The 15,655-nt window shown below is 45.6% G+C and overlaps 1 protein-coding gene across 1 annotated transcript; it reads left to right on the top strand.

The window, feature by feature from the left end:
* Positions 1-14,854, top strand: LOC143291313 (uncharacterized). Its single transcript, XM_076601167.1, has 4 exons — positions 1-134; positions 3,568-3,818; positions 5,553-5,720; positions 13,499-14,854. Exons 2-4 carry the CDS (start codon positions 3,629-3,631, stop codon positions 13,690-13,692), a joined length of 552 nt encoding a protein of 183 aa, XP_076457282.1. The 5' UTR covers positions 1-134; positions 3,568-3,628; the 3' UTR covers positions 13,693-14,854.
* The last annotated feature ends 801 nt before the right edge of the window (positions 14,855-15,655 follow it).

Raw genomic sequence — 15,655 nt, 5'->3', positions numbered from 1 at the left:
TTTTCTTTTTTTCCTTATCAATAGAAGCGGCACATATTGATCGATGACGCATTTAGCTGGCAGTTCGATCAGAAGTGATCAGAAACTTTAGTCAAGAGTTTGGAAGCGTTGGAAAAGAAAGGGTAATATTTTTGGTGAGTTTTAAACTCATTTATTTATCTTTTTATGATATATAATCTCCTGGTTTTAACTTTACTGCTTTGGTCTATACAATGGTGTTTTCTATGCAATGGTGTTTTGTTAACTTGTTGTCAATTCGGTGGTCGCTGTCGTTGTTGTTGGTGGTGTACGTTGGTGTGGTTGATTTAGTGTTGTCGATGTGTGGTATGGTGTGGTTGATTTAGTGTTGTCGATGTGTGGTATGGTGTGGTTGATTTAGTGTTGTCGATGTGTGGTATGGTGTGGTTGATTTAGTGTTGTCGATGTGTGGTATGGTGTGGTTGATTTAGTGTTGTTGATGTGTGGTATGGTGTGGTTGATTTAGTGTTGTTGATGTGTGGTATGGTGTGGTTGATTTAGTGTTGTCGATGTGTGGTATGGTGTGGTTGATTTAGTGTTGTCGATGTGTGGTATGGTGTGGTTGATTTAGTGTTGTTGATGTGTGGTATGGTGTGGTTGATTTAGTGTTGTCGATGTGTGGTATGGTGTGGTTGATTTAGTGTTGTTGATGTGTGGTATGGTGTGGTTGATTTAGTGTTGTTGATGTGTGGTATGGTGTGGTTGATTTAGTGTTGTCGATGTGTGGTATGGTGTGGTTGATTTAGTGTTGTCGATGTGTGGTATGGTGTGGTTGATTTAGTGTTGTCGATGTGTGGTATGGTGTGGTTGATTTAGTGTTGTCGATGTGTGGTATGGTGTGGTTGGTTTCGTGTTGACGATGTGTGGTATGGTGTGGTTGATTTAGTGTTGTCGATGTGTGGTATGGTGTGGTTGATTTAGTGTTGTCGATGTGTGGTATGGTGTTGTTGATCGGATCACGGGCTTAATGGCGGGAAGTGTGGTTTTTGGTTGTAGTGGTACAATGTGTTTTCATTGCGTTTTAGAATACAGAATATTTTATTATCTCAACAAGAAAAATGATATGTGGCGTAAAACAGAAAAACAACAGAAGAAAACCACAGTCATTCAACATGTATAGCAGTGTGTAATTTATAGTACTTTGAGTTAAGATGTCATATTCCACGCACACACACTGACATTCATTTTCAGTCATACATCTGATTATCAATGACTTGTTTAATAGCTGGACTGACACTGGAATAAAGCTGCATTTGGTTCTGTTTGTTTTAAATTTTGGAACACAGAAACGTTTACCTGAAGGAGTTGATAATTATTTGCCGGCGTTTGGCTGTTGTCGCTTGAAATGCTTGTGGCTTTCTGTCGAACTCTGACATTGTACAAATCACACAAACTGCCCTGTCTCATACCCACAACCTTACTGCACACATTCACAATCTTGTTCAGCATATTCTCATTCTGTCGAACTCTGACATTGTACAAATCGCACAAACTGCCCTGTCTCACTCCCACAACCTTACTGCACACATTCACAATCTTGTTCAGCATATTCCTATTCTTATTCTTCACGACGAGACCTCCATACCACCATATAAAAGAAAATGTTAAAACAGATTCGATAAAGCATCTATAAAATCCTTCAAGTACTTTTGATTTAATTTTGATGTTTCTGAGTTTCTGTGGACAATAAATCCGAAACTGGCGGCACTTTTTGTTGATAAAAATTTGTATTAGAAGTAAAATCCAGCTTATGATCAAGAAAAGTTCCTAGGTGTTTGTATTCATGTGTTCTTTCAACCTTTATATCATTAATAAACAGGTGAGGGATTGGGAGCCTTTCTTTCTGAAATCAATTATCATTTCGTTTGTTTTCTGGACATTAAGATATAAGGAGTTTTCTTTGCACCAGGAGGAATTTTCTTTTAACTTGTTCAAAATAAACAGCATCAGAATTTGACAGATCTTCTTGGGCTGAGTCATCAGAATACTTGATTATTATAATTGTATCTGAGCCAATGCAGTCATTTGTATAGAGTGTAAAAAGAACAGCTATGGCTCTTTTTTTGAACAGCAATGGCTCTTTCTTTGAACAGCAGTTTTATTTCTTTGAACAGCAATGTTACTTTCTTTGAACAACAATGTTTCTTTCTTCCAACAACAAGAATGTGCCTTTCTTTAAACACCAATGTTTCTTTCACTAAACAGCAACGTTTCTTTCTTTGAACTGCATTGTTTCTAAAGTTCTTTAAATAGCAACATGTCTTTGTTTGAACAGCAATGGATCTTTCTTTGAAGAGTAGTTTTACTTCTGTGAACCACGTTGTTTCTTTCTTTGAACAGTAGTTTTACTTCATTGAACCACGTTGTTTCTTTCTTTGAACAGTAGTTTTAGTTCTGTGAACCGCATTGTTTCTTTCTTTGAACAGTAGTTTTACTTCTGTGAACCGCATTGTTTCTTTCTTTGAACAGTAGTTTTACTTCTTTGAACCACGTTGTTTCTTTCTTTGAACAGTAGTTTTACTTCTTTGAACCACGTTGTTTCTTTCTTTGAACAGTAGTTTTACTTCTTTGAACCACGTTGTTTCTTTCTTTGAACAGTAGTTTTACTTCTTTGAACCACGTTGTTTCTTTCTTTGAACAGTAGTTTTACTTCTTTGAACCACGTTGTTTCTTTGAACAGTAGTTTTACTTCTTTGAACCGCATTGTTTCTTTCTTTGAACAGTAGTTTTACTTCTGTGAACCGCATTGTTTCTTTCTTTGAACAGTAGTTTTACTTCTTTGAACCACGTTGTTTCTTTCTTTGAACAGTAGTTTTACTTCTTTGAACCACGTTGTTTCTTTGAACAGTAGTTTTACTTCTTTGAACCGCATTGTTTCTTTCTTTGAACAGTAGTTTTACTTCTTTGAACCACGTTGTTTCTTTGAACAGCAGTTTTACTTCTTTGAACCACGTTGTTTCTTTCTTTGAACAGCAGTTTTACTTCTTTGAACCACGTTGTTTCTTTCTTTGAACAGTAGTTTTACTTCTTTGAACCGCATTGCTTCTTTCTTTGAACAGCAATCTTTCTATCTTTAAATGACAATTTTTCTTTTGTAAACAGCAATCATTTTCTGTAAACAGCAAGCTTCATTTCTGTAAACGGCAATTTTGCTTTCTGGAAACAGCAGTCTTTTAAACAGCAAGCTGTCGCTAAACAGCAATCTTTATTTCTGTAAACGGCAAATTATTTTGCTTTCTGTAAACAGCAATATTCTAAACAGCAATCTTTGTTCCCGTGAACAGCAATGCTCCTTCTGTAAACAACAATCATTTAAACAGCAATCTTCTTGCTGTAAACAGCAATCTGCTTTCTGTAAACAGCAAACTTTCTTTCTGTAAACAGCAACCTTGCGTTCTGTCAGCAGCAAACTTTCTTTCTGAAAACAGCAATCTTTTAAACAGCAATCTTTCTGCCTGTAAACAGCAGTTTTGCTTTCTGTAAACAGCAATCTTTGTTCCTATAAGCAGCAATCTACTCAGCATCAATCTTGCTGTCTGTAAACAACAGCACAGGCAGTTCATGCTCTCATCCCAGCGGACAACGTCACACGGTCCTCTCTGCAGTCACCATGCGCGGGAAGAGGGGGTGTGCCCTCAAGCTGGCCTTCGTGCTGCACGTGCTCGGCTTTGTGGCTTTGCTGGCAGGAATCGCCACGCCCTACTGGTCAGGTGTTGAGGACGGACATGAGGGTCTGCTGGTCAGCATCACGGCCACGGGTCAGGACTGGGCCTTCCGGGACTTCAACGTCATGAAGAAAGGTGTGCTGTGGTGTGTGTGTGTGTGTGTGTGTGTGTGTGTTGGGGGGGGGGGTCTGTGTGTTTATCACATCAACATCATGAAGAAAGGTGTGGTGTGGTGTGAGGTGGGGGGGAGAGTGAGGGGGTGGGGGTGGGTGGGGGGGCTCTCTGTGTGTTTATCACATCAACGTAATGAAGACAGGTGTGGTGTGGTGTGAGGTGGGGGGAGAGTGGGGGGAGGGGCTATCTGTGTGTTTATCACATCAACGTAATGAAGACAGGTGTGGTGTGGTGTGAGGTGAGGGAGTGGGGGGGGGGGGGGGGGGGGCGGGGGGGGGGGGGCTCTCTGTGTGTTTATCACATCAACGTAATGAAGAAAGGTGTGGCATGGTGTGAGGGGGCGTGGGGGGGGGGGGGGGGGGGTGTCTGTGTGTTTATCACATCAACGTCATGAAGAAAGGTGTGGTGTGGTGTGAGGGGGAGGGGGGGTGTCTGTGTGTTTATCACATCAACGTCACGAAGAAAGGTGTGGTGTAGTGTGAGGGGGAGGGGGGGGGTATCTGTGTGTTTATCACATCAACGTCACGAAGAAAGGTGTGGTGTGGTGTGAGGGGGAGGGGGGGGGTGTCTGTGTGTTTATCACATCAACGTCATGAAGAAAGGTGTGGCATGGTGTGAGGGGGAGGGGGGGTGTCTGTGTGTTTATCACATCAACGTCACGAAGAAAGGTGTGGTGTGGTGTGAGGGGGAGGGGGGGGGGGTGTCTGTGTGTTTATCACATCAACGTCATGAAGAAAGGTGTGGTGTGGTGTGAGGGAGGGAGGGGGCGGTCTGTGTGTTTATCAACGTCATGAAGAAAGGTGTGGTGTGGTGTGAGGGGGAGGGAGGGGGCGGTCTGTGTGTTTATCAACGCCATGAAGAAAGGTGTGGCATGGTGTGAGGGAGGGAGGGGGGCGGTCTGTGTGTTTATCACATCAACGTCTTTGTGTTTCTCACATCAACGTCATGAAGAAAGGTGTGGCGTGGTGAATGGTGTGATGCCATAGTTATTGCTGTTGTTATTGTACTTCCTTTATAATTGTTGTTAAGGCAGTAGTTATTGGTGTTGTTATTGGTGTTATCACTATTGTCATTGGTATTGCTATTGTTAATATCGCATTTGTTATGGCAGTACTTACAGCTATGGTTATTGTGTTGTTATTATCATCGTTGTCATGGCAGCAGTTACAGCATTTTTATTATCATCGTTGTCATGGCAGCAGTTACAGCAATAGTAATTGCATTGTTATTATCACAGTTGTCATGGCAGCAGTGACAGCTATGGTCATGGTACTGTTGTCATCATAGTTGTTATGGCAGCAGTGACAGCTATGGTCATGGTACTGTTGTCATCATAGTTGTTATGGCAGCAGTGTCAGCTATGGTCATGGTACTGTTGTCATCATAGTTGTTATGGCAGCAGTGTCAGCTATGGTCATGGTACTGTTGTCATCATAGTTGTTATGGCAGCAGTGTCAGCTATGGTCATGGTACTGTTGTCATCATAGTTGTTATGGCAGCAGTGACAGCTATGGTCATGGTACTGTTGTCCTCATAGTTGTCATGGTCATGGCACTGTTGTCATTGTGGTTGTCACGGTCATGGTACTGTTGTCACCGTGGTTGTCACGGTCATGGTACTGTTGTCATCGTGGTTGCCATGGTCATGGTACTGTTGTCATCGTGGTTGTCATGGTCACGGTACTGGTGCTGACAGCGGGGTCGAGCGAGGCGGTCCTGTACCTGACGGTGTCCGTGTGGCTGGGTGTGGCGGGGGTGCTGATGGAGTTCTTTCTCCTGGAAGCCTTCGCCATGGCTCTCTGCAACGCCTCCTGCGGGAAACGCTACAACCCGGACTGGCTCATGCTCTTCTCCCTCCTGGCGGGTCAGTCAGGGGAATGGACAGGGTGGGGGTGGAGGCGGTGTGGGGTCGCTTGTTGGGGCGAGGGGGTTGTGTGTGTGTATGTGTGTGTGTGTGTGTGTGTGTGTGTGTGTGTGTGTGTGTGTGTGTGTGTGTGTGTGTGAGAGAGAGAGAGAGAGAGAGAGACAGACAGACAGACAGACAGAGACAAAGACAGAGAGAGACAGAGACAGAGATACAGAGACAGAGAGAGAAACAAAGAGACACAGAGAGAGAGAGAGAGACAGAGAGAGAGAGAGAGACAGAGAGAGAGAGAGAGACAGAGAGAGAGAGAGAGAGAGATATTCAGATGGACTGGTCATTATGACCAAAGCCCCAAAAGAACAAGGGGCCGATGACGTTACTTTTTATGTCACCAGAACTGTAGCAATTAATTATGACACATAACCAGAACTGTAGCAATTAATTATGACACAACACCAGAACTGTAGCAGTTAATTATGACACATCACCATAACTGTAGCAGTTAATTATGACACATCACCAGAACTATAGCAGTTAATTATGACACATCACCAGAACTATAGCAGTTAATTATGACACAATTATAGGCCATCTCTCAAGTGAAAGGTTTTATATACATGTATATGAATTAAGTACAACTCCGTCGTCTGTCGATGCCATCAGCAAATTAAACCGAAATAAACTTGGATAATTATGTTTAATGTTTCTTTGGGGTAAACATTCCCCGACGATCAGTCCGAACGTGACATTAAAATATAATAGAAATAATCATCTTCAGTCGTACACCATGGACACAAAAGGTCAGAACTGTGAACAATTTTAAGGCCAAGATTGGTACCTGTGGGTGTTTATTTCCCATATGCCAAGTCTATTAATCTTTGCAAAACGAATCTGTGATGTCTACCTAGTGATAAGAAACTCTAGGGGAACTGGACAGTACAGGGTCTTCAGAGAAGAAGCCCCCCTCAGTCAAGTGTTTCGGCCCTGAACTCCTTTCACTCAAAGGGGACCAGGCCACACCCAGGTCATGACTCCTGGGTGCCCTTATATTGCCGCCTTTTCTTTTTTTCTTTTTTTTTCTTGGTTCTCAGCAGGTTCGAACCCGCACCTCCAGGGTGGTCGCTACTTCAGGACTGAGTCCTCTTTTCTGGCAGACGCTTTAACCACTGAGCCATCGTATACCTAGTTTGAATAGGGAAATTCATTCCTCCTCGACCAGATCCAGCTGGAACTCTTTTCTGCTGCTTCTGCCATTGCCTTGAGAGCCCATGTCCTCTCTCTGCCAGAAATCGGCAGCTGTTTCATGAGGCTGTAGGCAGATGCGCCCACAAACCGTCTTGCACCAATCTGTATGGCGAGGACTTTGGCTTGGAAGCCAGATTCTCTCAGGCTGCTGGCTAGACTAGCATACTTCTCGGTCATGTAGATGTGGGCTTCCTCCATTCTGCTTTCGTATGGCACAGTGAGCTCAATCAGAATCGCTTATTTCGTTGCCTTGGAGTGGAGTACTATGTCAGGTCTCATGCCACTCTTGCTGATGATTTCCGGGTGTCTCTTCCCCTCTGGTAGGTCAGCTGTGCATTCCCAATCTTCGGCACCATCAAGCAGCCCACGTTTCCATGCTTTGGAAACTTTGGATGCTGTTCCTGGCCAGACTTTATTGCGTTCTGCAGAGCGGAACTCTACTGGAACTTCTGGTGGGGTTGGTGCTCCTTGGACAGTGCTCACCACGTGTGCAATTTCTTTTAGCACTTGGTTGTGCCTCCATGTGTACCGTCCTTGGCTCAACGCCGCTTTGCATGAGCTGAGGACATGTTCCACTGTTTGTTTGCCATGGCAGAGTGGGCACGCAGGGTCATCTGCTTTCCCCCATTTCACCAAGTTTGTATTCGAGGGAAGGAGGTCGTACACAGATGTTAGGATGAAGCTGATCCTCAGAGGGGCCATGTTCCACATGTCGCTCCAGCTGAGGCTCCTTTGGAGTGCATTTTCCCATGTTGTCCACTGCCCCTGCTGGCCTTGCTGGACTGCCTTCTGGACTCTTTTATCCTCCTCTTCCTTCTTCATCTCCTGTATGATCATGTCTCTTTTTACTTTCCCCCTTGCGTTGGACCACCATTCCATCTTTGTCGATCCCAGGCCTTGTCTGTTGGTTTGGGTGTGTCCTGTTATTTCCTTCGTCTTAAGGCTTTCTTTCGCTGCACTGACTGCCTCCCTGACTTTCCATTTTCTACCAGTCTTCAGCTTGGGTTGGTTTGATCTCACAATAGTCCTGAGACCTGAGTCTTCGAGCATGTTGAGAAGTCTTGCCTTCCCTATCTTGTATTCTTCGACATGGATTTCAGAGGTAGCGTCAGCTTTGCCTGGCTACAGTAGAGTGCCACGTCAGTGAGACCAGGTGGACACCAAGCCATTTGTGTGTGTACTTGTTGATCCTTGCCTCAATCGACTCAACTGTGCTACAGCTGATATCATATATCAGGAGAGGCCACAGGAGCTTTGGTATCAGCATAGACTGTAGGTACCACACTTTGTATTCACCAGTAAGGCCACACTGGTCTATGATAATTGATATGCAGGCCTTCTTCTGCTGTCTGCTTGGTTTCCTTTCCTCTTTTTGTGTCTTTCAGGGGCTCGTCATACCATCTTCCAAGGCTCTTGACTGGTTCATCTGACACCTTTGGAATGGCTTGGTTTGGCTACAGTGAATGTGGCCGTTTCAGCTACCCTTCCTTTACGCACTGAGAGGCCCCGTCATTTCTTTGGTTTCCATATTAGACAAAAGATAATACTTCACTAAATATATCAATGTCCTATATCCCCCTAGAGGGATGTCTCAATAAACAAATAAATAAAATATATCAGTGTCCTATATCGTTCCTCCGGGGGATATATCAGCGTTCTATATCCCCTGGGAGATATATCAATGTTCTATACCCCCCGGGGATATATCAGTGTCCTACATCATCTCTCCCGGGGGATATATCAGTGTCCTATATCGTCTCTCCCCCCTGGGGATATATCAGTGTCCTATATCGTCCCCCCTCCTCTGAGGATATATCAGTGTCCTATATCGTCCCCCCCTCCTCTGGGGATATATCAGTGTCCTATATCGCCCCCCCTCCTCTGGGGATATATCAGTGTCCTATATCGTCCCCCCCTCCTCTGGGGATATATCAGTGTCCTATATCGTCCCCCCTCCTCTGGGGATATATCAGTGTCCTATATCGTCCCCCCTCCTCTGGGGATATATCAGTGTCCTATATCGTCTCTCGTGTAGGGTATATGGATTTGTCCGAAGGCAATAGTGCCTCCTTGAGTAACTGAACTGAACTGACCACAACTGACTACCACCCCAAAGTTTTCAGAATGCAGTAGTTCATTATGGTTATCCAATATAAAGAACTGTATTGTATTGTATTGTATTGTATTGTATTGTCTGTGTTGGGGGTAGTTCGGGCACTCCGAAAGGGGGATTGGGGGGAGGACATCCTGGCTGTGTAGAGGGGTGACGTCCTGACCCCATGTGACTGTTCACAGTACTGATGATGTCACTGTGTAGCTGTTCACAGCACTGATGATGTCACTGTGTGACTGTTCACAGCACTGATGATATCACTGTGTAGCTGTTCACAGCACTGATGATGTCACTGTGTAGCTGTTCACAGCACTGATGATGTCACTGTGTAGCTGTTCACAGCACTGATGATGTCACTGTGTGACTGTTCACAGCACTGATGATGTCACTGTGTAGCTGTTCACAGCACTGATGATATCACTGTGTAGCTGTTCACAGCACTGATGATGTCACTGTGTGACTGTTCACAGCACTGATGATATCCATGTGTAGCTGTTCACAGCACTGATGATGTCACTGTGTGACTGTTCACAGCACTGATGATGTCACTGTGTAGCTGTTCACAGCACTGATGATGTCACTGTGTGACTGTTCACAGCACTGATGATGTCACTGTGTAGTTGTTCACAGCACTGATGATGTCACTGTGTAGTTGTTCACAGCACTGATGATATCACTGTGTAGCTGTTCACAGCACTGATGATGTCACTGTGTAGCTGTTCACAGCACTGATGATGTCACTGTGTGACTGTTCACAGCACTGATGATGTCACTGTGTAGTTGTTCACAGCACTGATGATGTCACTGTGTGACTTCACAGCACTGATGATGTCACTGTGTAGCTGTTCACAGCACTGATGATGTCACTGTGTGACTGTTCACAGCACTGATGATGTCACTGTGTGACTGTTCACAGCACTGATGATGTCACTGTGTAGCTGTTCACAGCACTGATGATGTCACTGTGTAGCTGTTCACAGCACTGATGATGTCACTGTGTGACTGTTCACAGCACTGATGATATCACTGTGTAGCTGTTCACAGCACTGATGATGTCACTGTGTGACTGTTCACAGCACTGATGATGTCACTGTGTGACTGTTCACAGCACTGATGATGTCACTGTGTGACTGTTCACAGCACTGATGATGTCCCACAGGGCTGACACCACGTGACTGATGATGTCCCACAGGGTTGACACCATGTGACTGATGATGTCCCACAGACCTGACACCACGTGACTGATGATGTCCCACAGGGTTGACACCACGTGACTGATGATGTCCCACAGGGCTGACACCACGTGACTGATGATGTCCCACAGACCTGACACCATGTGACTGATGATGTCCCAAAGGGCGACACCATGTGACTGATGATGTCCCACAGACCTGACACCATGTGACTGATGATGTCCCAAAGGGCGACACCATGTGACTGATGATGTCCCACAGACCTGACACCATGTGACTGATGATGTCCCACAGACCTGACACCATGTGACTGATGATGTCCCAAAGGGCGACACCATGTGACTGATGATGTCCCACAGGGTTGACACCATGTGACTGATGATGTCCCACAGGCCTGACACCATGTGACTGATGATGTCCCACAGGGCTGACACCATGTGACTGATGATGTCCCACAGGCCTGACACCATGTGACTGATGATGTCCCACAGACCTGACACCATGTGACTGATGATGTCCCACAGGGCTGACACCACGTGACTGATGATGTCCCACAGACCTGACACCACGTGACTGATGATGTCCCACAGGGTTGACACCATGTGACTGATGATGTCCCACAGGCCTGACACCATGTGACTGATGATGTCCCACAGGCCTGACACCATGTGACTGATGATGTCCCACAGGGCTGACACCATGTGACTGATGATGTCCCACAGGGATGACACCATGTGACTGATGATGTCCCACAGACCTGACACCATGTGACTGACGATGTCCCACAGACCTGACACCACGTGACTGATGATGTCCCACAGACCTGACACCATGTGACTGATGATGTCCCACAGGGCTGACACCATGTGACTGATGATGTCCCACAGACCTGACACCATGTGACTGATGATGTCCCACAGGGCTGACACCACGTGACTGATGATGTCCCACAGACCTGACACCACGTGACTGATGATGTCCCACAGGGCTGACACCACGTGACTGATGATGTCCCACACACCTGACACCATGTGACTGATGATGTCCCACAGGACTGACACCATGTGACTGATGATGTCCCACAGACCTGACACCATGTGACTGATGATGTCCCACAGACCTGACACCACGTGACTGATGATGTCCCACAGACCTGACACCATGTGACTGATGATGTCCCACAGACCTGACACCATGTGACTGATGACGTCCCACAGACCTGACACCATGTGACTGATGATGTCCCACAGGGCTGACACCATGTGACTGATGATGTCCCACAGGGCTGACACCATGTGACTGATGATGTCCCACAGACCTGACACCATGTGACTGATGATGTCCCACAGACCTGACACCATGTGACTGATGATGTCCCACAGGGCTGACACCATGTGACTGATGATGTCCCACAGACCTGACACCATGTGACTGTTGATGTCCCACAGATCTGACACCATGTGACTGATGACGTCCCACAGGGATGACACCATGTGACTGATGATGTCCCACAGACCTGATACCACGTGACTGATGATGTCCCACAGACCTGACACCATGTGACTGATGATGTCCCACAGGGCTGACACCACGTGACTGATGATGTCCCATAGACCTGACACCATGTGACTGATGATGTCCCACAGACCTGACACCATGTGACTGATGATGTCCCACAGGGCTGACACCACGTGACTGATGATGTCCCATAGACCTGACACCATGTGACTGATGATGTCCCACAGGGCTTACACCATGTGACTGATGTCCCACAGACCTGACACCATGTGACTGATGATGTCCCACAGGGCTGACACCATGTGACTGATGATGTCCCACAGGGCTGACACCATGTGACTGATGATGTCCCACAGGGCTGACACCATATGACTGATGATGTCCCACAGACCTGACACCATGTGACTGATGATGTCCCACAGACCTGACACCATGTGACTGATGACGTCCCACAGACCTGACACCACGTGACTGATGATGTCCCACATGGCTGACACCATGTGACTGATGATGTCCCACAGGGCTGACACCATGTGACTGATGATGTCCCACAGACCTGACACCATGTGACTGATGATGTCCCACAGACCTGACACCATGTGACTGATGATGTCCCACAGGGCTGACACCATGTGACTGATGATGTCCCACAGACCTGACACCATGTGACTGTTGATGTCCCACAGACCTGACACCATGTGACTGATGATGTCCCACAGGGCTGACACCATGTGACTGATGATGTCCCACATGGCTGACACCATGTGACTGATGATGTCCCACAGGGATGACACCATGTGACTGATGATGTCCCACAGACCTGACACCATGTGACTGATGATGTCCCACAGACCTGACACCACGTGACTGATGATGTCCCACAGACCTGACACCATGTGACTGATGATGTCCCACAGACCTGACACCATGTGACTGATGATGTCCCACAGGGCTGACACCATGTGACTGATGATGTCCCACAGACCTGACACCATGTGACTGATGATGTCCCTCATGGCTGACACCATGTGACTGATGATGTCCCACAGACCTGACACCATGTGACTGATGATGTCCCACAGGACTGACACCACGTGACTGATGATGTCCCACAGACCTGACACCATGTGACTGATGATGTCCCACAGGGCTGACACCATGTGACTGATGATGTCCCACAGGCCTGACACCACGTGACTGATGATGTCCCACAGACCTGACACCATGTGACTGATGATGTCCCACAGGGCTGACACCATGTGACTGATGATGTCCCACAGACCTGACACCATGTGACTGATGATGTCCCACAGACCTGACACCATGTGACTGATGATGTCCCACAGACCTGACACCATGTGACTGATGATGTCCCACAGACCTGACACCATGTGACTGATGATGTCCCACAGGGCTGACACCATGTGACTGATGACGTCCCACAGGCCTGACACCATGTGACTGATGATGTCCCACAGGGCTGACACCATGTGACTGATGATGTCCCACAGACCTGACACCATGTGACTGATGATGTCCCACAGACCTGACACCATGTGACTGATGATGTCCCACAGGGCTGACACCATGTGACTGATGATGTCCCACAGACCTGACACCATGTGACTGATGATGTCCCACAGGGCTGACACCATGTGACTGATGATGTCCCACAGGGCTGACACCATGTGACTGATGATGTCCCACAGGGCTGACCGCCATAACCTCACTGGCGATGTTCGAGCAGTACACAGGGCGCAGTTTCCAGCAGAGTACTGACGTCAAGACGGACATTTCCCGGGGACTGGTCATCGTCTACATCGCCGCTGTCTTCCTGTCCACCTTCCTCACCGTCTGTGACCGCTCTGCACACAGCGACAGCAACAACAACAGCAAGAAGTGAAGACCCGAGACACACACTTCACCCATGCTGGATATAGTGTTGTGTTTTCCTCCAGAGTGAAAGAGTTTCTTGCAAAATTTCTTGTTAGTTTATTTAGTTATATATTCCTTTATCTATCTATTTATTTATTCGTTTAATTATTCATTTGTTTCTGTATTCAGTTGGTTAGTTAGTTATCATTTATCTGTTGTAATCTTTTATTATTATTATTATTATTTTTTTTAGTCGTGTTCTACAGGGAGAGACGGGAAGAGTTTTGAATCAGACTGTCTGAATTATGCGACAGGTTGTCAGAATGCGGTAAGAGCATGTGAGACACACACACACACACACACACACACACACACACACACACACACACACACACACACACACACACACACACACACACACACACACACACACACACACACACACACACACACTGATCACTTTTGTGTTTCTCCATTGACATTTTTGTAAATACTTCTTTTCGTTTTGGAGACTGTGTACGTGCTTTCACACAATGTTTTTTCTTAGTGTTAGTTCTTACATGTGTTTCATAATGATTATTTCACACAGTGTTTTTTCTTAGTGTTAGTTCTTACATGTGTTTCATAATGATTATTTCACACAATGTTTTTTCTTAGTGTTAGTTCTTACATGTGTTTCATAATGATTATTTCACACAATGTTTTTTCTTAGTGTTAGTTCTTACATGTGTTTCATGATTATTCCTTTACTGGTATGTTTCCTCGTCTATCTGTTTATTTGTAACCCCACAATTATTTTGTTCTCTCTGCAAATGTATATTTATTCATTTGTACTGTTTGTTTGTTTGTTTTTAATTTGGATATTTTCCAGTCCAGCATTTTATACAGAAGTTCACAAAGCCAAAAACAGACAGAAACAAAGACCCCCCCCCCCCCCACCCCCACCCCAACAACAAAACAAAACAAACACAAACAACAACAAACAAAAAAAACACCCCAAAAACAACCAACCCCCCACCAAAAAAAAAAAAAAAAAAAAGATAAAGAAAGAACACACACACACACACACACACACGCACTCACACACACACACACACACACACACACACACACACACACACACACACACACACACACACACACACACACACACACACACACACACACACACACGCACTCACACACACACATGTACCCACACAAACAGTGCATAATGCATACTTTTTAAACTTTTTGTTTGTTTTATTGATTCTTTTCATCAGCTTGCTATTTTTCTTTTCTCTAAAAAACACACACAAAAAAACACGTATTGATGACAATTCGTTCATTGACATTTTGTGCCAAACTACACGCGATGTAGCCACTGACGATGAAATAAAGCAGCTGTACCATTCTCTGGGAGTTCCTTCTCGCACACAATGTCAGCAGTTCTGGCCAGAAAGCGGCTGTTTGTCTGTATGCAATGGTTTTCCATCTGACCTGTCTGTCTATCTGTCAGTATGTCTGAACTATGTGAGAGATAGACAGAGGGAAGACTATAGGACAAAGAGGACTGAACTATGTGAGAGATAGACAGAGGGAAGAATATAGCACAATGACTGAACTATGTGAGAGATAGACAGAGTGAAGACTATAGCACAAAGAGGACTGAACTATGTGAGAGGTAGACAGAGGGAAGACTATAGCAGAAAGAGGACTGAACTATGTGAGAGATAGACAGAGGGAAGACTATAGCAGAAAGAGGACTGAACTATGTGAGAGATAGACAGAGGGAAGACTATAGCAGAAAGAGGACTGAACTATGTGAGAGATAGACAGAGGGAAGACTATAGCAGAAAGAGGACTGAACTATGTGAGAGATAGACAGAGGGAAGACTATAGCAGAAAGAGGACTGAACTATGTGAGAGATAGACAGAGGGAAGACTATAGCAGAAAGAGGACTGAACTATGTGAGAGATAGACAGAGGGAAGACTATAGCAGAAAGAGGAC

This window comes from Babylonia areolata, chromosome 16 (assembly GCF_041734735.1).
Source record: "Babylonia areolata isolate BAREFJ2019XMU chromosome 16, ASM4173473v1, whole genome shotgun sequence".
NCBI classification, from domain to species: Eukaryota; Metazoa; Mollusca; class Gastropoda; order Neogastropoda; family Buccinidae; genus Babylonia; species Babylonia areolata.
This window is presented reverse-complemented; position numbering and strand designations above follow the sequence as displayed.